General features: G+C 41.3%; 1 protein-coding gene across 1 annotated transcript in view; it reads right to left on the bottom strand.

The window, feature by feature from the left end:
* PTPN14 (protein tyrosine phosphatase non-receptor type 14) overlaps nucleotides 1–26,630 on the bottom strand; it is a gene marked incomplete at both ends in the record, with an annotated part of 116,843 nt that overhangs the window by 44,802 nt on the left and 45,411 nt on the right. Inside the window, 4 exons of the mRNA XM_080699263.1 lie at nucleotides 478–565; nucleotides 2,303–2,373; nucleotides 12,394–12,461; nucleotides 16,431–16,528. Of these exons, the coding sequence (XP_080555389.1) occupies nucleotides 478–565; nucleotides 2,303–2,373; nucleotides 12,394–12,461; nucleotides 16,431–16,528 (325 nt within the window). The remainder of the gene's footprint in view (nucleotides 1–477; nucleotides 566–2,302; nucleotides 2,374–12,393; nucleotides 12,462–16,430; nucleotides 16,529–26,630) is intronic.

Raw genomic sequence — 26,630 nt, 5'->3', positions numbered from 1 at the left:
AATCCATGGTGGAAAGCTCTACAGAGCTGGAGAAATAAAATACAAGGCATATAGGAAGTGTTTCATTCTATCTCTCAATGATTCCCCATGCCCATTAAAAGAAGAGAAAGAAGAGGCATGGGGAAGAAAATTACTGGCTAGAGTCTGTCCATGTACCAATGACAGTAGCTACTTGGCCTGTTGAGAGGTGATATGAAGCCTTGGGATCTTCATTGTGCCAGATCAGATGGTAGATGATACTCACTAGACGGGGTCCCAAGAATGAGGTATTCTGCTGAAGACCAAGGAAAACTTGAAGATCTCCCAGCTAAGAAACTGTGTTCGCCTTTTCTGAATGTAAAGTGGATCTGCCAACTAATGCCATGTAGCAGTAGGAAGGAAGAGTCAGTCTGGCTCACTGCCATCACTGCTGCTTTTCCAAAAGCCAGCATGGCTTGGGGAAGGCCTAAGTGAGAAGAATGGGGAGCAGTGCATTACCTTCACAGGGAATATTTCCTGTCCGAATCCATCCAAACGTTCCACTTCATTGATGTACATTAGCTCAGCTTCTGCTGGCAGGATTCCACTACAATCATTAAAGGAGGAAATGGTCAAGGGCCACAAAAGCGGTGGAAGTTCCTACCTTCCTGATGTCAAATTCCAGAGCTGTAACTGAGCTCTAGTTTCTGGGAAGAGCACTCATCAACCAACTGAGAGGACACCGTGAATTACCAAGTTATTTATTAACATACTCCCTGGAGAGCCTTTTACTCCATAGGGAACAAAAGAAGGAGGCAGTGTATTAAGAACCACAGCTCAAACTGGGCATGGTGGCGCAGGTTTGTAATTCCAGCATTCCAGAGGCTGAAACAGGAGGATCTTGGTTCACGGCCAGCCTTAGCTACTACTTAGTGAGGAGGCCCTTTGCAACTCAGTGAGACTCTGTTTCAAAATAAAGAATAAGCCAGGTGTGGTGGTGCACACTTGTAATCCCTGCTCTTGAGAGGTGGAGACAGGAGGATCACGTAGGTTCGAAGCCAGCCACGGGGGCTTAAGAGACCCTGTTTCCAAAAATAAAAAAGTATAAAATAGGTCTGGGAGTGTATCCCGGAGGTAAAAAGGCTTCCAGGAAGCCCAGTACCACCAAAATAATAATAATAAAAATAATAATAATAATAATAATAATAATAACAATAATAATAATGAAAAGAAGAAGAGGAGGAGGAAGAGGAGGATGAAGGAGGAGGAAGGAGGAGGAGGAGGAGGTGAAGGAGGAGAAGGAGGAGGAGGTGAAGGAGAAGGAGGAAGAGGAGGAGGAGGAGGAGGAGGAGGAGGAGGAGGAGGAGGAGGAGAAGGAGAAGAAGAAGAGGAGGAGGAGGAGGAGGAGGAGGAGGAGGAGGAGGAGGAGGAGAAGGAGGAGGAGAAGAGGAGGAAGAGGAGGAGGAGGAGGAGGAGGAGGAGGAGGAGGAGGAGGAGGAGGAGTAGAAGAAATAGGCCTGGGGGTGTAGCTTGAAAATACAATGCCCCTGGGTTTCATCCCTGGTACCGAAAAAGAAACCTAATTAATTATTCTAGACATCCCTGTAAATAATGTTCCCTGCTTTAAAATGGAAAAAAAAAAAAAAAACCAACAACTTTCCCCCTAAACTTAGAAAAGTTTCCACTATTTTAAAAATAAAGGAAGAAAAATTTTAAAAGGTTTACTGTGGCCAGGCGTGGTGGCGCACACTTGTAATCCCAAGCATTCAGGAGGCTGAGACTTGAGGATCGCAGTTTGCAGACAGCCTCAGCTATTCAGTGAGGCCCTCTGCAACTTCGGGAGGCCCTGTTTCAAAATAAAGAATAAAAAATAGGGCAGGGGGTATAGCTCAGAGGTCAAATGCCCCTGGGTTCCATCTCCAGACCCGTAAAAAAAAAAAAAAAAAAAAAAAAAAGGTTTACTATGGTTTCCTTGAGGATAATATTAGCTACTTGGCCAAGATATGAGACAGCACAGGTTCTAGGGTTGAATGGAAGATACTTGTTGTCTAATCATCCAAAAGGGCTCCTTGCTGCTTCCTTGAGTTAAAGCCTCCCCATCTTCTCTCCTGTCCTTCACCTTCCTATCCATGCTGGGGCTCAACAGGCTGCCCAGATGTGGCAACAGACTGTGATGAAGTTCAAAGGGAGAAATGTCTGTGAGAAGACAGAAGAAAAAGAGAGAGAATGAAGACCAAAATGAAGGAAGAGAAGAAAGAAAAGAAGGAAGAAAGCAAGACCCCCTGGCTCCAGGGACAATGGATACCTGCTGGTAGGGCTGCCCCTTGCCTTCCACCTGCCTCACCTGTGGGCTTTATGTTCTTGGGCCACCTTCTGGGTCAACTCCTCCAGAACAGCCTCTTCCAGGGCCAAATCCTAGAAAAACAGACAGCACTTAGGTGAAGAGGATATGGCATGTTACCTTGATTGTAAGCTTTAAAAGCTCTCTTTTTAGGGCAACAATTCAACATAATAGGTGAAGGCAGATACTTCCTCAATAGGACTCCTAAAGCCAGGGAAATAACAGCAAGAATTATTCAGTAGAATCCATCAAATTAGAAAAGTTTCTATTATGGTGCCTCCTGCGTAGTTTTTATTGCTAAGACTTGCTTTGTCTACCCTGGGTCTTTTGTTTTATCATATGAAAATTAGGAGTGATTTTTCTAGCTCTGTAAATAATAACATTGGTATTTTGATAGAGATTGCATTGAATCTATAGATTGCTTTTGGTAGAATGGCCATTTTTATAATATTTATTCTGCCTGTCCAAGAGCATGGGAGATCTTTCTATCTTTTAAGATCTTCTTCAGTTTTTTCAATTTCTTTCTTTAATGTTTTATGACTTTCATTATATAGGTTAAATTTACTGCTAGGTATTTTATTATTTTTGAGATTATTGAGAATGGATTTTTTTGGGGGGCAGTCACAGAAAGTAATTTAACTCAAAACATTAAAATATAAAAAATTAATTAATTAATGGCACTAGAGGCTGAACCCAGTAGCATTCTATCTCTGGTTATACCCCCAGCCAAACTTTATTTTTTATTTTGAAACAGGGTCTTACTAAGTTGTGGAGACTGGACTCAAACCCATGTGATTCTCCTATAGCAGCGTTCCAAGTACTGGGATTACAGGTATGCACCATTATGCCTGGCTAAATTGATACACTTTTTTTATTAGTGCCTTGTAGTCCTACACCTTAATGGGGTACAAGATGGTAGCGGCATACATGCACACATCACTCATTGAGCCCTTTCACAATTCCCACCCCATTCCCTCTCCCCTCCTCTCTCCTTCTCATGCGTAGTGACTGACTTTGATATGTTTGTGAAAAAGTGGAAAATGAGGCTGTGGTTATATTCTGGAAGTTCTATTGCTCTGCTGGGTTTGGTTAATTCCACAGCTTATGAGAAACCTTAGGAAGAAAAGGGTTATTTTTCGTGTGTTTCCTGATTTAATTTGCTGTTTCCTGTTTAGCCATCCACTGAGAAGACTCAAGTCAATGATGAGAAATAAACCATAAGTCTTTAGCTTTATGTTGTGGGATGACGCAGATACCATGTGGCTTAAAAATGTAGCTGCTGTGTGTGTGCGTCTCAGGATCAAGTCGTTGTACTAACATGATACTAAAGTTGAAAAGCTCACAACGGCATCTGGTGACACAATAAAACAAGGGTAAGTGAAGATCGAAAAAGATTCCATTAAAACTCCACTTCCTAGTTTTATAAAAGCAGCAGCCCAAAGGTTTCCCTCTGCTATTGTACTCCACTCAACCGCCACCATCTGCTCTTGGGCCTCCCGGAGGCTGGTGCCCCATCAGAGAGGGGCCCTGATTGAATGAAAAATGGCAGGGTGCATGCCTGCACACAGCCGCACACCTGGGGAGCACCCTGTGTACTTAGCTTTGTTCTTTTCTCTGCCGAAGAAATGCCATTTGCTGAATTCAGTTACTGTGTAAGATCAAACACAGCCCTGCATCCTCCCTTCCCTCCCCCACCAAAGGAATGCATTCTTCTCTTTGAAAGCGCCAGTGGAACCAAGCAGAAAGTTTACAACCTTCCATGGCTCCCTGCTGCGTATTCAATTAGTCAACACCTGAGCCAGCAATGGGACCATTCTTAAGGTAACCCTGCCTTTCCTTCCAGACCTCCTCTCCCAACAACCTGTGCAAACTCCTGTTCCAGCAGGATCTGCTTTTATGTCTCCCATTCCCAAGCCTCACCCTTTGCGGAAGAAGCATCCAGCCCCACCACACCAGGTGAAATGTCATATTATCCTTCCCCTCCTAAATTGACTATCATTTCCCTCCATGGGGCTTCCCTACACCCTGCTGGATACAGCCTTTCCTCCCCACTTATCTTTTTGGCTTTGTGAGTGACTATCACAGCCCTGCTGTACATTCCACTGGCTGCATTTCTAACACAGTGATTTGTACATCAGTAACAGAACAATTTATTCTTTAGTCTCTGGTATTAGAATACAGGTACCTCAAGGGTAGCAATTCCTCTTTATATCAGTTAAGGGGCCTCTCATAGGCCTTTTCCACAGTGACAGCTTATAAATTCTCAGTATACAGTAAATGGTCCATCAGTGTTAACTGAAATTACTACACAGCAAGTTTACACTATCAGAGAAGAGTTTCTTATCATGCAAAGCTGGTCAATGGTCATTTGTACCTTCTGCCTGTCCTCTGTCTGCTCACATTTCAAAATGCATACAGTGATGGGACCTGGGAAGCACTGTCAGCATCCTTAGGTTTGCCAACCACAGAAACTAGATTAATTTTTTAATAATAATATCAACAATAATAGCAATAGTAATAGCAGGTGTGGTGGTGCACATTTGTAATCTCAGTACTTGGGAGGCTGACACAAGAGGATAGCAGGTTCATGGCCTGCCTCAGCAACTTAGTGAGGCACTCCACAACTTAGTGAGACCCTGGTTAAAAATTTAAAAAATAAAATAGGGCTGGGGTGTAGCTCAGAGGTAGAACACCCCTGGGTTCAATCCACAATACTACAAATAAAATAAATATGACAACAAAATACATAGTTCTAAGAAGTTGCCATGTGCGAAGATAGGTAATTCACATGCATTTTCTCCATAATGCTCACAAAGAGATTAGCTTTGGTCCTCATTTTAGATGAGGATACTGAGGCCAAGGAAGGTCAACTAGCTTGGCCAAGGTGGGTGGCCAGTGTGTGTCACAGGCAGAGTGTAGGCACGGAGATGCCTGGCAACTATACTAAGAAATAGCTGGCCATAGACGACAATGCACTCAGGGCATGACATGGCAGGGTGGGTGGAAACATACAAGGAGAGGTGAAAGATGGCTGGGGCTATTCAGGACAGACACATACATACCACCAACCACTAGCTCCTGCCATGCCATCTTTGGCACTGTAGAGTGATGGAAATATTTGTCTCTGAGCTTTCCAACATAGCAGCCATGAGACAGTCGTGGCCACCGAGCCCTGAGAATGTAGGCAGTGCAACTTGGAAACTGATTTATGATTTTATTTAACTTTAATTTTGAATACAAATATCTGCCCAGAGACAGTGGCTACCATTCTGAAGAGAGTGGTTTTAGATCCAAGAATAATATCAGCCAGGTGTGGTGGTACATGCCTATAATCCCAGTACTTGGGAAGCTGGGACAGGAGGATCAAAGATTCAAGGCCAGTCTCAGAAACTTAGTGAGGCCCTCAGCAACTAAGGGAGACCTTGTTTCAAAATAAAAAATAAAATAGGTCTCAGGAGCAGAATACTTCTGAGTTCAATTTCTAGTACCACATGAAAGAAAGAAAGAAAGAAGAAAGAAAGAAAGAAGGAGAAAAGGAAATTGAGAAAGAGAAAGAAGGAAAGAAAAGGAGAAAGAAGGAAGAAGTAGAAGAGGAGGAGGAGGAGATCACCATGTGTGTATTTAATGGTGAGGTTTCTGAAGTTTATACTGGTTAGTAGTTGATGTGCTCAGAGCCCACTAAGGATTCAGACCCTCTGAAAGATGTGTAATACATGAAACAACAAAATTTAACTCAATGGCTACTTTACAACACTTGAATCTGTCAAAGCATTTTAGTGTCTACAAACTCATAAGTATGCTAGCAATCTCCTTTGACAACTCTGAATGGCACCCAAACTCCATATGAGAAAGGCAGGTGGTAAAGGCTCGGATGAGGGTAAGGTGGAAAAAACGTGGAAAATTATCAACCTCAATGATTGACATCTGACAAAGACTGCATGTCTCTAAAATCTCTAGGTTGGAGCTCACACCTAGCACACTGGCAAACATTGAGATCGCCAAGGTGCTGTGGTAGTACAAACATCCTTTCAAGCACACTGCACTAAATCCTATAAAGAACTTCTCTTCTAAGTAATATGTTCATCTTTTTGAATGGAGGTTGATGGAATGAGTAGAAATAATAAGGCAAGCCAGCCGTGGTGGTGCACGCTTGTAATCCCTGCTCTTGGGAGGCGGAGACAGGAGGATCACGCAGGTTCGAAGCCAGCCGCGCTGGCTTAGGTGACCCTGTTTCCAAATAAAAAAGTATAAAAAATAGGTCTGGGAGTGTAGCCCGGAGGTAGAAGGTTTTCCAGGAACCCCAGTATTGCCAAAAATAAATAAATAAATAAATAAATAAATAAATAAATAAAAAGAAAGAAAGAATTAATAAGGCATTAAAAACAGCAGGCTGGACAGATAATATTGCTCTTTTCTTAGAGAGAGAGAGTTATTCTTGTAAAGTTAGAGACTTATAGTGTTTCCCTAACCACTGAGGACAAGGTAAGCTTCAAACCAATTGAGCTGATCTCATATACTAATAGAGATACTAACTCCAGCCTTGCTTATCCTTATCTCTCAAAACTTAACACTTGACCCACTTCTGGCCTTCGCTGCAGGGAGACAGCAGTAGCCTTGGCTCTGAAGGTCACCTTCAGACAGCTGGTGTCCCTGGGTGCACCTGCAGCAGTTTAAGACCTTTGGGGCCAGAGTGGCCTCCCTTTACCGGCTTAATGGTTCAGTTAGAGAGCATTTCGCTTCCACAAGACTACGTCCCTAAAATATCTCGGACACTTCATCACTTTGGCCAGAAGCTGTTCTGCCAGACCCAGGTAAGGAGACTGGACACCACACTTGGGCAGGTGAGCCAGCTGAGCACCCTGAGCAAGTACAACTGTCTCGCTGCCACCATGCACTGCGCCAGTCTACTAGAAAGTGGCCCCAGAAGACCTGACTTCACTGAAAAGCAGTTAGACACTGTGTGTGGAAACAGGGTTTGACTGGAGAAGGTTCTGCTGGCGGGGATGGGCAGCGGCTTATTTAAGTCAAAGCCACAGATAGAAAACACTGAGTCATGGCCAAAAGGCAATTTTAAAAGAAGGAAAAACTCAGGAAGAAGCAAAGCATCACGGGGACCTCACAGACCATCCATCGGGCAAACATCACCGAGGCCGCTTCATGTTTGTTCTGATTGCTGAGCTAACGTTTTCAGAAGTACACAAATGAACTTATTAAAAATGCCTTTAGAACAGTACTACACTGTTTCAATTATTGTAGCTTTATATGGTTTGAAATCAGAAAATATACATCTTCTAGCTTTGTTCTTTTTCGAGATCGTTTTGGGTATCTAGAGTCCATATTCCATATTAGGATAGATTTTTTGTGAAAAATAAATAAATAAATATATGATAGTTTCACCTTAAAAAAGAAAAAGAAAGAAATATTCTCTGGTAAGAAAGAAAGCAAAAAGAAATATTGAAAGGTTATCTTTAAGTCATCAAAAGCTTGGTATCAGACAAATAAAACTGTTATGTGAGATTATCAATGTTAATATTGGATAAATTGCTATAATACTAGATGTCAACCACTAAGCCAAGCATGGGAAGGAGGGATGGGGAGGGAACGGGGTGGGGATCGGGTAGGGGCTAACTGGGCGATGTATGCATGTATGTCTACAAAAGTATTATTTTTATCCCATTATGATGTATGAATACAGTGCACCAATAAAATAAATAAATAAAATTAAAATAAATAAATAAATAAATAAAAATTTTTTAAAAAATGTAAAAGCTTTGTCACCGGACATCCCACTTTCTCCCACATGACATAGCTGATAAAACACCAAGTTTTCCTATTGTACTTCCAAAGTCCCTTTTGTTTTTATCTCACTGCTACCACCTCAATTCTATCTTTTGCCCAGACCAAAACAGATTCCCAGCTGACTGCCTCTCACAAATAGCCTCATTGCTTAAGGCAGCAGTTCTCAAAATGCAGGTTCTACAAAATGCTGGAGGGACCCTAAAGTGTTCTTACTCCTCAGAATCTTTCAGTCTCATCCACTAGGATTCCCCCCAAACACCTCTGAGCTATAAACTGCCCTGATGACTCGTTCCCAAATACCCAGAGCACCTTGCTGGTTCTCTCCGCCCTGTCTAGGTCTTTTCTGGCTCCTTCCTTCTCTGCCTCTAACAGTCCTGTCATCCTTTAAGATAGAGCTCACACTCCATTAGAATTTAAGCCTTCCCTAATACCCCAAGCACATGTGGCTTCTCCACACAAAATCCTGATTGTACTTTATGACACTTGGCTTTGCATTCCGATTTTGCAAACTTCCTATTTACCCAACCACACTGTAGTCTCCTTGAGAATGTGCGCCATTGATTGTACAACTCCATCCCCTGGGAGTTTGTTACCCAGGTCAGTGTTTTGGGCAAAACAGTTGATAGAAGAAAAAAAAAGTTGTGAATGCTTTTTTTTTTTTTTTTTTAATGCATGTTGCTGGGAATTGAACCCAAGGATATTTTACCTTGAGCTACATCCTCAGCCCTATTTTTTTTTATTATTTTGAAACAAGATCTCACTAAGTTATGGAGAGCCTCACTAAGTAGTTGAGGCTAACTGTGAACCCAGATCCTCCTGTCTCAGCATCCCAAGTACTGGGATTGTAAGCGTACACCACCATGCCCAGCTTGATTATGATTTCTTAATCCAAAACCAGTATGTTGGGCTACGGATAGCTCTTCACTGGAATGGCTCTTCAGATGGTTTCATCTTTCCTCACAGAAATTCTCCTCATTTATTCTGACCTACCAACCAAGCAACAAACAAAAATTCCCCCTGGGGTTAAGACCAAGTCTCACCCCTAATTTACTCAATCATTCCAAAAACTTTCATAAATACAACCTATGTGCATGAAGACAGTGGATATGACCATGGAGTCCTTGCTTACAGAGCCACAGAGCTGATAGGTTGGCTGATAAATATAGAATGACCACTTTCCAAAATGAAGAAACTCTGATCCAACAGGAAGTCACACAGGTGATCTAGCAGGAAGTGGCTGATGCTCTGGGTTTATCAAAGAGGTAGGTGATCAAGGAAAAGGAAGGCCTCTCTGGGAGGTGATACCTAAGCTGAGTTCTCAGTGACATAAAGATGAAGGTCAGCGTGTTTCTAAGCAGAGGAAGCCCAATTACAAAGGCTCTGGACTGGGAACAAATATTTAGAAAGCGTGAAGAGCTAGCTTGGTGGAGGGAGATGAGTGAAGGGCAGAGCTCAAAAGAGTAGTCTCTCTCTATATTTTTAATTTATTTTTATTTTTCATACGGGTCTGAGGGTGGAACCCAGGGGCATTTGACCTCCAAGCTACACCCCCTGCCCTATTTTTTATTCATATTTTGAAACAGGGTCTCACTAAGTAGCCGAGCCTATCCATGAATCACGATCCTCCGGTCTCAGCCTCCCGAATGCTGGGATTACAAGCATGCGCCACCATACCCGGCTTCGTTATTTTTTTAATTGACAAAAATCTTGTCTGTGAGGTAAAACGTGGAATGAGCAAATGAGACCAACATATCTGTTACCTTATACACTTACCATTTCTTTGTCATGAGAACATTTAAAACAACTTTTCTAGCAATTTTGAAATATACATTATTTTACCACAGTCAGCATGCTCACCATACTGTACAATAGATCCAGAACTTAGTTTTCCAAACTGAAACTTTGTAGCCTTTGGCCAACATTTTCCCTTTCCCTGAACTCCCCATAATCACCATTATACTTTTTTATCCCCTAAATTTATCCATATTGTTGTAAATGACAGAATTTTGTCCAATGCTGAATAGTATTCCATTGTGTGTATGTACCACTTTTTAAATCTATTCATCTATTGATGGGAATTTAGTTTGTTTCCATAACTCGACTATTGGAAGTAATGCGAGATTACGGGAATCTCTTCAACATACATATTTTAGTTCTTTTGGATATACAACCAGGATTGGAAGAGCTGGATCATACGGTAGTTTTATTTTTTTCTGAGGAACTTCTATACTGTTTGATATACGGCTATACCAATATGTATTCCCACCAACTGACCAACTGTGTCATTAAGTCATCAAGTGGCTTCGAACCTGTGCGATCCTCCTGTCGCAGCCTCCCAAGCGTGGGGATTATAAGCGTGCACCACCACGCTCGGCTCTTTCTTCTTCTTTTTGATAAATCATTGCAACAAGGGTGAGGATCTAGATACCGCACTGTGTTTTTGATAATTAGTGATGCTGATTATTTTTCATGTATCTGCTGGTTTTCTGATGTCTTCTTTTGAGGAATGTTTATTCAGGCTCTTCGCCCGTTTTTTAATAGGGTTATTTGTTTTCTTGTTATTGAATAGTTTGAGTGTCTTGTTTATTTTAGATATGAGCCCCTTATCTGGTGTATGATTTGTAAATATTTTCTCTCTACCTGTGAATTGTCTGGTCATTCTGTTAATCATTTCTTAGGCTATGGCAGAACTTTCTAGTTTGATGCAATCCTATTTGTTTATTTTTGCTTTCATTCCCTGTACTTTTGGGATCATATGCAAGAAACTGTTGCCCAGATCAATGTCATGCACCTTTCCCTCTGCCCCCCCCCCAACCAGTAGTTCCACAATTCAAGGACAAACACTTAAGTTATAATCCATTTTACAGTTTCAGGTCTTATAATTGTAAATCAATCCACTGAAGTTGATTCTTGTATAAAAGGTGAAATTGGGCCCAATTTCATTCCTTTCCCGTTTTCTCAACACCACTTATTGAAGAAACTACCCATTCCCCATTGAATATTCTTGGCTTTTTAATCAAAAGTCAATTGATTACAGATGTGTAGATATTTCTGGGCTCTCTATTCTATTCCCACAGCCAGTGTGTCTGTTTTTCTGCCAGTATCCTTCCTGCTGCTTTAAATACTATAGCTTTGCAATATAGTTTCAGGTCAGGTGGCTGAATGTCTCCGGCTTTGCTCTTTTTGTTCTAGATGGCTTTCGTTATTCAAGGTCTCTTGTGGTTGCATACAAATTTTAGGCTTGTTTTACTATTTCTGTGAAGAATGGCATAGGAATTTTGAGAGGAAATGTATTAAATCTGTAGACTCAGCCGGGCATGGTGGCGCACACTTGTAATCCCCGCACTCGGGAGGCTGAGACAAGAGGATCGCCCAGGTTCGAAGCCAGCCTCAGCTACTTAGTGAGGCTCTCGGCAACTTGGTGAGACCCTGTTTCCAAATAAAGTATAAAATAGAAGTATAGCCTGGAAGTAGAAAAGCCCTTGGGTTCCACCTCCAGTACCACAAAAAATAAATAAATAAAATTGTAGAGTCCTTTGGAAACCACAAACATTTCAGTATTGGTTCTCCTCATCTAGGAACACAGGGTATCTTTTCATCTGCATTATCTTTAATTTCTTTCATTAGTATTTAATAGTTTTCCATTATACATCTTTAAGCATCTTGAGTAAATTCATTACTAAGTTTTATTTTTTATGGCATTATAAATATGATTGGATTTTATCAACTCTTACCACTTCCATTGAACATAGTACGAGAAGCCCTAGCCAGAGCAATTAGAGAAGAAAAGGAAATAATAGGAAAGGAAAAAAATCAAAACTGTCAAATAGAAAAGGAAGAAGCCAAACTATCTTGATTTGCTGACTAAATAATTTTACATATAAATATATACATTTTTATATATTTTATATATATAAAAGGAATATATATTTTAAAGGAATACACACACACACACACACACACACACACACACACATTCCTAAAGACTCCACTAAAAAACTGTCAGAACAGATCAAAAAATTCCATAAATTTTCAGGTTATAAAATCAACAAAAAATCAATGGTATTTCTACACACTAACAAGCAAACTATCCATAAAAGAAGTTAGGAAAATATCTTGAGATGAGAAGAGGCATTTCTCAATGTGCTTTGTAGAACTGTTTTTTTACTTTATAAATGCATGAATGTTGTCCTCCCCAGGGAACACATGTGTATACAATTCTCTAAAATTTCAAAGGAAAGAATTCAATGTCTGAAAGAGGTAGAACATGAACTAAGAAAAAAAATTACACTCACCATGGGAAATAGCACATATTCTCGGAGAAAATCTTGAGAATCAAACTGATTATAGTCTCCAAAATCAGCTGAGATGAAAAGAAGGGGGAAAGAGCGGTAGTTATTATATGACATTAAAGATAGCGTGTTACCACAGTTATTCCTCCTCTTCACTTCTACATTGCTATGAAATAAAAACAGTATCAAGATGTACTTGATATAGTTATTACCTTTACCTAGTAACTGTAAATATCAACATGAGCATAACTGCACAAAATTTTTTTAGAAAGAATGGGGAAGTTCGAAAGCAATTCCTACAAGCTACTTAAAGTTTTAAAGCAAACCTGTATTTATCTCTTTGCTAAATTTGCATCAGTTCATATCTTAAGGCTATCTGCCAAAGGGACTTTTTAACTCAAGGTTAATTTGGAGAGACGCAGAGCCAAATGCATCAGCATCTGTGCATGTGTTTGCAGCTGGAAATTCCCACCGTAAATCACCCTTGGCAAGCAACATCAAATATCTTTACACCTCCTAAACAACTTCACATGCTGCAATTTGCCAGAAATTCTGTTCTGTCCTGTTTTCATCTCGCCAGTGGTATGCACAGAGCCTATGTCATAAACACATACATGTCTTGCTTCTCATTTTACTCATTTTCACAAAAACAAAACCATGATTTCATGTAAAAGATTTGGCATCCAACAGAAATGGATTCAGCTAAGCTGGGTGAACTGGTACACACCTGTAATTCCTGTATTTAGGAGGCTGAGATGGAGGAATCACAGGTTCCAGACTAGTTAGTCTTAGTGAGATTCTCAGCTGCATAGTAAGACCCTCTTTTGAAATAAAAAACAAAAAGTGCTGGGAGGTGCAGCTTGGAGATAGAATGATGCCCCTGGGTCCAATCCCCAGCCAAATCCTTCTTCAAAATAAATGGATTCAGCTATTTTTTAGGTAACAAAAGACAATAGAATGAAAGACTGCATATATACACAGAGAAGGCCAACATAAAGAAGTTTCTGAGACAGTAAAGATTCACCTACAAATGTGGCACGTAACGAATTATCAATTAGGTAGATAACTCAAGGAGATACAAGAAATTCAAGGAATGATTTGCTCCGCCTATTTCCATTTCAGTATCAGTTATTACCTTCCATCATGATTTATATTTTGTTGAGATGCCTTTCCAATGGCCCATAAGATTTTCAGAGAAATGATTTTTTAAATAGTATAGCTACCGGAAATCTCATCAGACCGAACAGATAATTTCAAGGACCCAATGAAAAGAGAATCCAAATTAAGCCCATCAACTTCCTCAATGGTCCTCCAATGTTCAGGATGTCAATGATAAACATGACTGAGTAAGTGAGAGAAAAAGGAGTAAACACAGTGAACAGAGAAGAATGCTTTTTAAGAGGAGAAGAGCCAACTAGGAATGGGGCACACACCTATAATCATAGTACTTGGGAGGCTGAGACAGGAAGATTGCAGGTCTGAGACTAGGCTCAGCCATTTAGCAAGGCCCACCCCAATTTAGCAAGACTCTATTTAAAAATAACAAATAAAGTAGGGCTGGGGCTGTAGTTTGGAAGTAGAATGCCCCTGGGTTAAATCCCCTGTGCCACCCCCATAAAAAAAAAAAGAAAAAAAAGGCTCTGTTTTAAAATGAAGGGCAGACGGGATTGCTTACTGCTCTACTTCTGAGTATCTTTCCAAAGGGACTGAAATTGGAATATTACAGTAATATATGCATATCCATATAATATATCCATGTTTATAGTAGCACAATTCCTAATAGCCAAATTTTGGAACCAATCTTGGTGTCCATCAACAGAAGAATGGATTACAAAATTACTGGATAGACACAAAATGAAATTCTCCTAGCAATAAAGAAGACCAAAACTATGTTATCTGTAGGAAAACGGATGGACTTGGAGAACATTTATGTTACAAGATTATCCAGGCATAGAAAGGGAAGGGTCATATGTTTTCTCTCATATGCAGAAGCTAAGGAGTAATCAGGTTACAAGAAGGGCTTTTGATAATGGAGGGGAAACCCCAGTTGAGTGATGGAGGTGGTCTAAGGAAGGAGGGTGGTGGAGGGGGAGGATTAATGAAGAAAACACCTCTGCTGCTGCTGCTGCTGATGATGATGTGTGTGTGTGTGTGTGTGTGTGTGTGTGTGTGTGTATGTGTGTGTGTGTGTGAATACCATTGCCAATCTCAATATCATGTATAGGGAATGAGGAGGGAGCTGGAGGAAAGCCTACCTCCTGCTGTGTGCATGTACGTCCCTGTCACTCTGAACTGCATTATGATGTGAGACTACAATGCACCAATAAAAGTATATTCTAAAATAAAATTTAAAAGGGTGTCTCTTGCATTATTTCACTGCCATTACTATCATATCTGGCCATAGTCTCTTCCCCTTCCAGTCTTTAAGTAGACAGACATAGTACATCATAATATTTTGGGCATTTCCATCCACAAAGTAATAACAGAGCTAACTGTATGGGAACTGTATGTCTAATAGAAATTGCAACGCCACTGATAACCCAGAATGAATGAGGTCAGGGAAAGGCAGACACAGAGAACCCAAAAGGTTCAACTTTAGTTCCGCTCTCAGCTTCTAACTCAACAGTCCATACAGGGAGAACTCGGTTGCTGAGAAGCTCACACTTGGCCATCAGCTGATATTCAAGCAAAAAGACTGAATGGGAAAACGAGTTCCTTTCAAACACTACATTGGTATCTTCCTGATTTCAGTATGACTCAGGACAAGTAAGCCACCACTCTCTCAATGAAGAATATACAAAATACATTTTAAAAGGACCTACATATTAACAATGTAGAGAAAGTTAGAAAAAAATAGCTGCCTAAGAAATATAAACAGAACAGGTTGAAAGATAAAATTTACTCCGAGTTTGTTGTTTCACATTATAGCTGTGGATTTAAGATTAATCTCCTTGACTGTAATAGATTACATTTTGCAATGGTGGTTAAAGCTATCACATGTGAAGCTAGCACAGTGACATATTCCTCACAGCAAGCCAAAGAACACAATGACCACTGTGCAGCGGAATAATTCTGAGAAAATGTTCCACAAAATCCAAAAAGAAATTTTAACTAATGGCTATTTCTTCAAATAAAACTGTAATTACACAAGAAGGAACAGTTTGAAAACACCTTTGAAAAATCTACTATCCATGCCGGGCATGGTGGCGCATGCTTGTAATCCCCGCGCTTGGGAGGCTGAGACAGGAGGATCGCACAGGTTCGAAGCCAGCCTCAGCTACTTAGTGAGGCTCTCAGCAACTTAGTGAGATCCTGTTTCCAAATAAAATATAAATAGGTCTGGGAGTATAGCTCAGAGGTAGAAAGCCTCTGGGTTCCACCCCCAGTACCACAAAAAAAAAAAAAAAAAAAAAAATCTACTATCCTGCCAGATGTGGTGAGGCACACCTTTAATCCCATTCTCAATACTTGAGAAGCAAAGAGAGGAGGATCACAGGTTTGAGGACAGCCTCAGCAATGTAGCAAGACTCTGTTTCAAGATAAAAAATTAAAAAAAAAAAAGTGCTAGGGGTGTAGCTCAGAGGTAGGTTCAATCCCCAGCAACACACACACACACACACACACACACACACACACACACACAAAGCCATTGTCCTGCCATCAAAAGTCATTGACTGCCAGGCGTGGTGGCGCACGCTTGTAATCCCTGCACTTGGGAGGCAGAGACAGGAGGATCGCGCAGGTTCGAAGCCAGCCACACGCACTGGCTTAGGAGACCCTGTTTCCAAATAAAAATGTAAAAATAGGTCTGGGAGTGTAGCCCGGAGGTAGAAGGGCTTCCAGGAATCCCAGTACCACCAAAAACAAACAAACAAAAAAGTCATTGACTTTTCCTTTTATTAATGGAAGATATCTTGAAAAGAGAAGAGAGATTAATGAAGGATCCTTCTGGTAAATCTAACTCTACATTCTGAGAAGATACCAACACCATAATCAGACAGAAAGTAGAATTTCACAGGTGGGTCAAAGTTATGTCTTACCTTGCACAGCTAAGCCAGCCAGCCGGATCACCTGTTCCAAGGTGCACCGTAACCGCCCTTCAAGCACGTCTTTTTTGACTTGCAGGTAATACTGATATCTGTTCGTGGGAAGAGAGGAACAAACAACCTTAAAAAACACATACTCAGAATATGTTCCCACAACATAAAGGTCTCTGGATGCAAACCCTTGTGTACACAGCAGGATAGGCAGCTGCTGTTGATAAAGGACATCTCTACAAAAGATGGAAAGTGACCTCTGCCTGTGTTTGTCTTTGTTTGATGTACCAGGTGCCACATCCTGTTCACTCTGAGTTTGAGAACATTCTCATCAAATCACCTGCTTGTAAGCCAGCAGAATGAACTACTGATAAGGACCAGTTCTTTGTAACAGAGACTGGGAATGAAAATGCTCTTCTGTAGCCAAATGTTCACAACATGACCCCTAAAACTACACTCGATGGTACATATTCCATCACCTTTTAAAATGAAAGTTTGGTGGGTCAGGTCACAGATCAAATAGTTTGGAATTCTACTAAAGGTTGGGATAAGTTGTACAAAGCCAGGCATGACCTCACAGGTCTGTGGCTTCTAAAAATCAAATCAGATGCAACTTCCCAACCTTAAGCACATTTTCAAACAGGCAAAACACAAAATGTTCTCATGCCTAACCCTAATCCTAACATCCAGCCTCAGACCAGATGCTAAAACTTCCTTGCCAATAAAATCACACTCTGACTGACCTAAACATTTAGAAAGCTCACCCCAGAGGTTGACTTCCAAGACACCACTTCCTCTGACCATGCTCTTGCAACCCTGTCACCCGCCCCACAGTCCTGCTTTCTCAGCATCATATCCTGGTGAACACCGATGGCACTTTGGCTCCTGGTAATCATGACTTGTGACTCAATTTCAAATCAACATTGACACTTCTGAGAAGCCAAAGGCAGATTTCCCTAGAGACAATCAGCACTGAAAGCTAATTATGTCTGATTCTATCTGGAATATCACAGGTGCTATGAGATGTCAGTCTAAAGGCTGACTGAGAGAAGGAATTGGGCACTTTTAATAGCCCAGCCCTCACCCTTTTTTGCTCTAGGTTCTCCCAAACAGGGCAAAAATAACCATGTCAGTGTATGGTGGGAAAAACCAAGATTCAAATCAAAGGGCAAACACCAGGAATTACTTAAAACATCCTTTTTAATCAAACAATACAGAATAGAAAAATAATCTTTTTCTTATCATCATCTAGTCTTTCACCTAAAATCATTTAATAATTTTTACTATTCAACCAATAATTTCCCTTCTTCTGAGCTGGGCGTGGTAGTGCACACTTGTAATCCCAGCATTTGGGAGGCTGAGACAGGAAGATGGTGGTTCATGGACAGCCTCAGCAACTTGGTTAGGTCCTTTGTAATTCAGTGAGACTCTGTTTCAAAATAAAGAATAAAGCCGTGTGTGGTGGCGCACGCTTGCAATCCCAGCATTCAGGAGGCTGAGACTGGAGGATCGTGGTTTGCGGACAGCCTCAGTACTTAGTGAGGCCCTCTGCAACTCAGTGAGACCCGGTTTCAAAATAAAGAATAAAAAATAAGGGCAGGGGGTGTAGCTGGGAGGTCAAATGCCCCTGGGTTCCATCCCCAGACCTGCAAGAAAGAAAGAAAGAAAGAAAGAAAGAAAGAAAGAAAGAAAGAAAGAAAGAAAGAAAGAAAGAAAGAAAGAAAGAAAGAAAAAATAGGGCTGGGGGTATTACTCGGAGGTAGAATGCCCCTGGGTTCCATCCCCAGACCTGCAATAAATAAATAAATAAATAAATAAATAAATAAAACAAAAAATAGGGCTGGGGGTATCACTTGGAGGTAGAATGGCCCTGGGTTCCATCCCCAGTACTGCCAATAATAATAACAATAGCAATAATAATAATAATAATAATAATAATAATAATTTCCCTCTTCCTCATCCTTTGACCATAGTAATGAATGTATATAATATCTCTGCTGATTTTCAAGAACCAGTCCCTAATATATAGAGAGAACCATCTTTCCCACATGTCTGAACTGGGCTGGAGCATGGTGGCTCATGCCTGTAAGTTCACTACATGGAAGGCTGAGACAAGAGGATCACAGGTTTGCAGCCAGCCTCAGCAACTTGGCAAGGCCTTCTGCAATTTAGTGAGACCTTATTTCAAAATTAAAATAATAAATAAACAAACATAGGGCTAGGGATGTAGCTCAGAGCTAGAATGGCCCTGGGTTCAATCCCTAGTATCTCCTTTTGCAGACCCATGTCTGCAAAAACAAAACAAAAAAAAAACTCATGGTCAGATCTCATCTGTTGGTAATAAAGGGGCATTGATTCTGCATGCATGCAAACTAATGAGGAGGAAATATGGGCCTTTTTTTTTTAAACCCTGTGAAATCAAAGGCACTTCATGATGTGTGTGTGTGTGTGTGTGTGTGTGTGTGTGTGTGTGTGTGTGTGTGTGTTTCTCTCCAGGGAGTTTTTGTTAATACTCTGAGGGTAGGAACAGTGAATTAATCAGAAAAAAATAAAAATTCTGGAGCCACAGTTTTATACGAATTTAAAGAAACATGTTAAGGCATAGTGGCGTATGCTTGTAATCCCCATGTTTGGTAGGTTGAGACAGGAGGATGGCACAGGTTCTAAGCCAGCCTCAGCTACTTAGTGAGACCCTGTTTCCAAATAAAATACAAAATAGGGCAGGGGGTATAGCTCAGAGGTCGAATGCCCCCGGGTTCCATCCAGAGAGAGAGAGAGAGAGAGAGGAAGAGAGAGGGGAGGGGGGGAGAGAGGGGGAGAGAGAGAGGGAGAGGGAGAAAGAAAGAGAGAGGGAGAGAGAGAGGGAGAGGGAGAGGGAGGGAGAGGGAGAGGGAGAGGGAGAGGGAGAGGGAGAGGGAGAGAGAGAGAGAGAGAGAGAGAGAGAGCGAGAGCGCATGCGCACACACGCAAGCAAGCTCAAAAGAGTAAATCAAAATATCCAACACTGGAGCCCAGCATGGTGGTGCACGCTTGTAATCTTAGCATTTGGGAGGCTGAGACCAGAGGACCGTGGTTTGTGGACAGCCTCAGCTACTTAGTGAGGCTCTTTGCAACTCAGTGAGACCTTGTTTCAAAAAAATGAATAAAAAAAAAAATAGGGTTGGGGGTGTAGCTCAGAGGTAGAATGTCCTTGGGTTAATCCCCAGTATATATATATAAAATCCAACACTAAAACATCCTGAATTGCTACATAAAGATCTGCTAAATAAATATCTTCTTGGTTCCTTTGTGTCCTGTGCAGTCAGGTCCCCAGGTCAGCTATATTTCTAAATGTTTCACCCACAGTGAGGTAGCATTACAGAAGGTGGTCCCTTCATCCCCATGGCCCCAGTTCTGGCCATCTGCCTCCCTCTTTCCTATCCCAGTAGAATCAAGAGCTGAAAGTAAGTCTGCACTTGGCTTGAGCTACAGATTTCACGTTACTCAGTTTCCTTCAACAAATCAGGAGCTTTGACAAAAATGCTTTATTAGAGAGAAGCATGCAGCCTGTTGATTGCAAGAAAGTTTGGGGACTTGTAGCATTATTTAAAATACATAAAGAATCCATGTGATAACACCAATTAATGATGTACAGTATTAGCTCAGGAGGGAGAACATGGGCCTGGAAGACAGCTTCTCACATCCCTTAGTACACATTTCCAATTCATGTTCTCCATGCGCCCTTTGAGGTTTACTGTCCTCTAGCCTGGTTCCTGATTCTCTGTTGGCACTTCTCTGGGTTCTCTAGGCCATTTCTCAAGAGAACAATAACAGGCTCACTCATTCCTGAAAGGTAGCCTTGTCAAGAGACTGGGAACTGTCCAGGAGCCTTTTATGTAATATCTTTATTTATTTATTTTTTAAATGTAGTACTAGGGATTGAACTCAGGGGCATTCTACCTCTGAGCTATGTCCCCAGCCCTATTTTTTATTTTTTATTTTTGAAGCAGGGTCTCACTGAGTTGCAGGGGCCTCACTAAGATGCTGAGCTGGCCATGAACCTGTGATCCTCCTGTCTCAGCCTCCCAAATACTGGGATTACAAGCGTGTGCCACCATGCCCGGCATGAGTATCTTTCATGTTTGTAACCTAGTCAGTTCTTAGATGGGAGAAACCCAGGCAAGTAAGAAGGCCCTTAAGCTATCAAAATCTCTTTTAAGTGTGCCAAGAGTTCATTGTGAAGGTAAATACATTTTTGGAGATGAGCCAAGTAGAATCTGAAGACCCTGCTTTCACATCTGGGGGAATGAGGGCTAAAGAGGGACAAGAAAAAGTGTTAACCTCATCCTCCTGTTGAGTCCCACTGTGCCTTTCTTCAGCAAAGCTAAAGGATAACACAAAACCACACACACACACACACACACACACACACACGCACACACACACACACTCCAAAACCAGAATTTCAAGGAAGGAATCCTAATACTTACTGAAGAATGGAACAGTGGAATTCTCAAAACAAAATATACCAGAAAATAAAATCTTAAAGTAGAGATGGACAAAGCGGTGCATGCTTGTAATCCCAGTACTGAGCAAAACTGTTCGCCCAAAGGTTTATCTATCAGTGGATTTCTTTGGGAGTAGACCATCAACCAATTAACCCACAGAATCCAGAAAAACAGGAGTTCTAGTTTTTCCTAGCCTACTGCTCCCAGCTTTCATCTATAATATATGAACAAGTTCTATTATAGATACGTGTCCTAGAAACAGTGGAGCATGATCCCTAGCTAGGGACACTGGGACTGCTCCTGGGCAGGTAGGCTGGGTGCAGGCTTCTGCAAGGGTAAGAATCCTTGCAGCTGAGGTAAACACTGCTCTCTCCTGGAGGCTGTCCAGACAGGAGAATCTGAACAGCAGTCATGAATGACTCTGGCCATTACTATACAAGACTGCAAACACAAGAGAAAAATTTGGACCACTTGGAAAATTGGTTGGTACACTTTTGCACAGAAAGAGCTTTTGTAAAATACAAAAATTATATCCCAGCTGGGTATAGTGGTATCCCAGTACTTGTGAGGCTGAGATACAAGGGTTGCAAGTTTGCAGTCAGCCTCAACGCCTCAACACCTTAGCAAGGCCCTCAGCAACTTAGTGAGACCCTGTTTCAAAAACAAAACAAAACAAAACAACAAAACAGAGCTCTGTACAGCTCAGAGGTAGAAAACCTCAGGGTTCAATCCCCAATATTGCTAAAAAAAAAAAAGGTATCCCATAGGGAAACTAGGGAATGTGAGCTGAAATTCTATTTTTAGAATACTTGGGTTCTGCTCACTTTTGATTAGAGATTCACTTCTAACAACCGCAAAATATAACAGTAAATACTATTTTGGAAACATGCAATTTCATGGAAGTATACTCCACCCTGTCACAGCTTTGGGTGGAGGGGAAAAGGGAAAAAAAAAAAAAAATACCAAGCCTAGTGCCAGGAAAGTAAGTATCTGCCAACTTTCCAGAGAGATTCTTTTTGAAAATCAAAGCTCACAGAAAAATGTTTTAATGCTTTTCATATTCAAAGACCTAGAAATAGTAACATCTGACCATTAGGCTCAATGATTGGGTTTAGGATAGAATTCTGCTGTCCATCTAAGAACTGGTGGACAAATGTATGCTTTTAATAAAGGTAAAATTTCTCATCTCAATTTCTTTTGTTGTTGTGTTTCTTTTAACTTAGTAATTCACTTACAGATTAAATGCAGGTTTCTCTCTGGGTGAAGCAGAAAAGGGTTCCTGATAAACAGTGTTAGTAGACATTACACCTGAGAAGTAACAGATGCGTATGAATGGATCTCCAACGGACTCAACTATCTGGAATGTTCTTATCCCACAGCAAGAAAATAAATGACTTTTCCAAGTCCCTTCTTCTTCCTCCAAGATGTTGAAAAGAAACTTTCTCCTTAAATGCCATATTGTATCAAATCAATAGAGCATTCAGTACTTCTAACAGAGGAATCAAAGAACTCTTTCAAAATTACACCCATAACATTATCTTCAAGGGTTAGGGATGTACTGCTAAGATCTCTGATCTCTTCTTTTACTTGATGTCTGAAAAATTTAGCCATGCACTGATACTTGCAAGCCTGCTTGGTCTCCTCACATTGACAAATCCCTTGGGGTGCTCTGCATGGGATGGATGGTATAACCAGAACCACAAATAAGGTGCTAGGGACACATGCTCAACGAAACCTTCCATGAGTGAAAGCTTCATTCCAAGTCCAGCTCAGAAGTGTCCCAGGCAAAGAAAAGCCATGGAAAATAGCACAGCCCTAAGGTCTGATTTCAGTCATACTTCCACCCAAGGATACTCCTTAGGGTAAGTCACAGAGTGGTTTGGGACAGGGGGCCATTACCACTGTCCCAAACGTATGTTGGGAGGGGCGCTGTGATGGGATCATACCTGGCCACCTCATCTCCCTTGTGATCCGCCCAGGTCACATCCCTGTTTCTCTTTATCATGAGACCTGTAGTGTCTCAGTGAGTCTAGAAAGAATAAGAAGAGATCCAGTCGGTCCACCATCTTCCACGGAGACGCAGAGGAAACAGCCTGTCTATGAAAGCCACAGAGATACAGGAGCCATATAATGCTGCAGTATGGCTGAGTCTAAGCTACTTACTAAGTGAAGGGGGTTTTAAAAATTCAAGGCCAGCCAGGTGTGATGGCGCACACTCGTAATCCCAGTACTTGGGAGGCTGAGACAAGAGGATTGTGCGTGTTCGAAGCCAGCCTTAGCTACTTTGTGAGGCTCTCAGCACCTCAAGTGAGATCCTATTTCCAAATAAAAATATAAAATAGGTCTGGGAGTGTAGCCCAGATGTAGAAGACCCCTGGGTTCTAACCCCAGTATCACAAAAAGAAAAAAAAATTTCAAGGCTAAGGCCAGATGTGGTGGCCCATGCTTGTAATCCCAGTACTTGGGAGGTTGAGAGAGGAAGATCACAAGTTCATGGCCAGCTTCAGCAACTTAGTGAGACCTCGTTTCCAAATTGGGGAAGAAAAAAAATAGGGCTAGGGGTATAGCTCAGAGGTAGAAGCCTCTGGGTTCTATACCCAGTACTACACACACACACACACACACACACACACACACACACACACACACACATCCAAAGCCAGTCCTTTTGCCTTTTGCATTTAGAACAAGAAACCAAATTGAAAGAGCATGGCTTGCCCAAGGTGATATAACTTCTTAACTGCAAGGCCTGATCAGACCACAGCCTGGCCAGCAGCAAGGGTGAGGAGAGCAGGATGTGAGTCTCAGATATTCTGATCAAGTCCACAGTTCTACCAAAGTCTCAAAATAAAAATGACAATTCAAATACCTCTACTGATGCTGACAATCCCATGTTTCTGAGGAAGGGCTTTGATAACCTAGGCATCCCTACCCTCAATTAGACTGTATGTGCCACAGCTCATGAGGCAAACATTAAAACAAGAACCTTTTCCATAAACTCCTGATACAGGACATGTTTCTTCCATGGACTCTTCAAATCTGGGTTTTCTCCTGGCAGCAACTTTTGGGATATTTTAGTTTCTTCCCACAGAGGAATTAAGAAGACTGAGCTCAGACTGAGTTATGCTGCAGTCTAAACCACTTATTCACAGTTTTCTAAGAAACATAGAAGGATACAAGTACAATCTCCAGAGTAGTGTAGTTCTCTGTTCGTAGGCTCCTACCTAGAGAAAGCGCTATGTTCAGCAGCAGGCAGGAACTGGTCCCTTGAACTGTATGTACTTCTCAACGTGGAATATTTAAAAAAGCAAAATGTAGTTCAGCATCAGAGTCACAAAAGTCTCTGCTGGTGCTTGCACTGATTAGCTCCCATCTTCGAGGTCATTAAAAGAGTTATCCAGACTTATCTCTGTGTTGCCCTAATAACACCTATTGAAGTGGTGCCAACAGCGGGTATGTCACACTCGTTACCCAAGGACGGGTCTGGGACAAAAAGACAATGCTCATCCACAGTTTAAAACAGAGGAGCACAAGCATCCTTGAGCTGGGTCTGTCAACCTGTAGGTTCTTCAGCATCATCTCTTGCCTGCCCTGCCAGCTGCTACAGCTCAGGGTCAGCCAGCCACACCTACGAATCTCCTCCCATCTGAAGGGGATGGTAATTCAGAGGGAGGGGTAACCTCGAAAGCCTCAATCTTTGAAGGCATTGCATGAAACTAGTAGGGCTAGAGGACCAAAGGGAGAAATGAGCACTATTTTGTCACTGTTATTATTAGGAGCAAGGTAAGACATAAAAAGAAGGTCCTTTCCTCACTGAAAAACTTGCTTCACAACCAGCAATATCAGAAGTCTTTTGCTAGGATGTACTAGAACCCAACTCTCTCGGGAAAGTACAGAATGCACCAAAGTGCCAGATCGCACTGCTCTCTGGTTGATATTATGTTGTGAAAAATAAGAAACAAATGTAAACATTTCTCTACTATAAAAGATGAAAGAGGGGGGCAGAGGACAAGTTGTTCTGGAATTCTAGGGAACAGGAGAGCAAAGGAGAATAATCTTAAATCTTAGATTGACAGGGATACCAACCTGAAAGAAACAGCACATTCCATCCATTCCAAAGGGTGTTCACAGCTGTAAACCCAGATAATGGACAAGGTGGCCTGCACAGAGCTTCGTCTGCCAGGACCAGATAAATGGATAAATGGTCCGTATGCAGCCAGACAACCAGATAAACCTGAATGTCTCCCGCCCTCTGTCTCTTGATCCTCAAAACCCCTGGAAAGAACTGCAGTCTATGACTGCTGAAGTATAATAATGTGTTTGGTACCTGATCCATGGACTATCTAAAAGCTTTTATATTTAATGAACGCCCAAGTTGACAGTCAGTTAAAACTCTGCACCAAGAGATTACAAAGCCAACATGCCTGCACTGTGTAAAATAGAAATAACCCACAAGAAACAAAAAAACAAAAAAAGGGAAAAGGAAATGGAAAATGCTAAAAGTAACAAATCTGGCAAAGATACCTTAAAAGGGAACATTTTTCCTTTTCTACTCCTTTTCACATCACAAGCTAATATGTGCACATGCATGAAAACAAAAACCAGCATATACCCAAACACACGGGGACAAGGTTTCTGTGGCTAGAGTTCAATTCCAGAAGTTGTCAGCAATCACTGATCAATAAACAGTTGTCTTCTGCCAGACACACCTAACTTCTTATAGAGGCTCCTTAAGTTTCAATGAGTCAAAGGATTACCATTCTTTCCTAAAAAGGAGAATGTTTGTTTAAATTCACACAAACACAAACGGGCCTTAAGTGCTGGTGCAAAAAAGACCAATGGCAGTGAGGTGTTGCAAAAGAGAAAGGCATGTCACAACCTGATTCCTGCCTTTCGAGCTCGAACTCCTGCATTAATTATAACAAATTACAGGGAATCCAAGTACAGTTTATAAGCACAATAAATTCCCTAATAATAGCCTATAATTTAATCAGAGATTTTGTCTTAGAGAGCTCATTTTCTCTAATGCATCATAGAGGGAGAGGGAATGTCCTGACATCACCTTTTTGTCGCATCCTATGCTGCTGGGTCCAGATTCCTTTTCTGTGATCATATTTATAGGACTTGGGAGAGCCAGGTAGGGCTCCCTGCTGTGGGCTGTGGTGTCCTGAACTAGAAAAACAGGACAGAAGAAGTGGAAATATTTATGATAACAAGAGAAAGAATGTTACTAAATTGTTTGATGTTCAAATAAAATCCAAGTCTGTTTTGATCTGTCTTAAAAGTCTCTGATGACTTGGAAAATAATTTTGTTGTTTCCCAAAAAGGTTAATAGAATTATCACATGGCCCAACAATTACACTCCTAACTATATACTCAAGAAAACTGAGGACCCATGTTCACACACAAACTTGTGCATGCTTGTACAATAGCAAAAATGAGGAAACATCCCAAACATCCACCAAATGGCAAACAGACAAAATGTGGTCTAGCCATACAATGGAGTATTATTTAGCCATAAAAAGGAATGAAATATTGATACATGCTACAACGTGGATGAACTCTGAAACACTATGCTAACTAAAAGATGACAGACAAAAAAGGGCATATTTTGTGTGATTCTGTTTCTACACAATGTCTAGAATTGGTAAATCCACAGAAACAAAAGTAGATTAATGGTTACCAGAGAGTGAAGGAGGAAGAGAATCAGGAATGA

This window comes from Muscardinus avellanarius (assembly GCF_963383645.1).
Source record: "Muscardinus avellanarius genome assembly, chromosome: 7".
NCBI classification, from domain to species: domain Eukaryota; kingdom Metazoa; phylum Chordata; class Mammalia; order Rodentia; family Gliridae; genus Muscardinus; species Muscardinus avellanarius.
The sequence above is the reverse complement of the archived record's forward strand: the minus strand, read 5'-3'. Positions and strand labels throughout refer to the sequence as shown.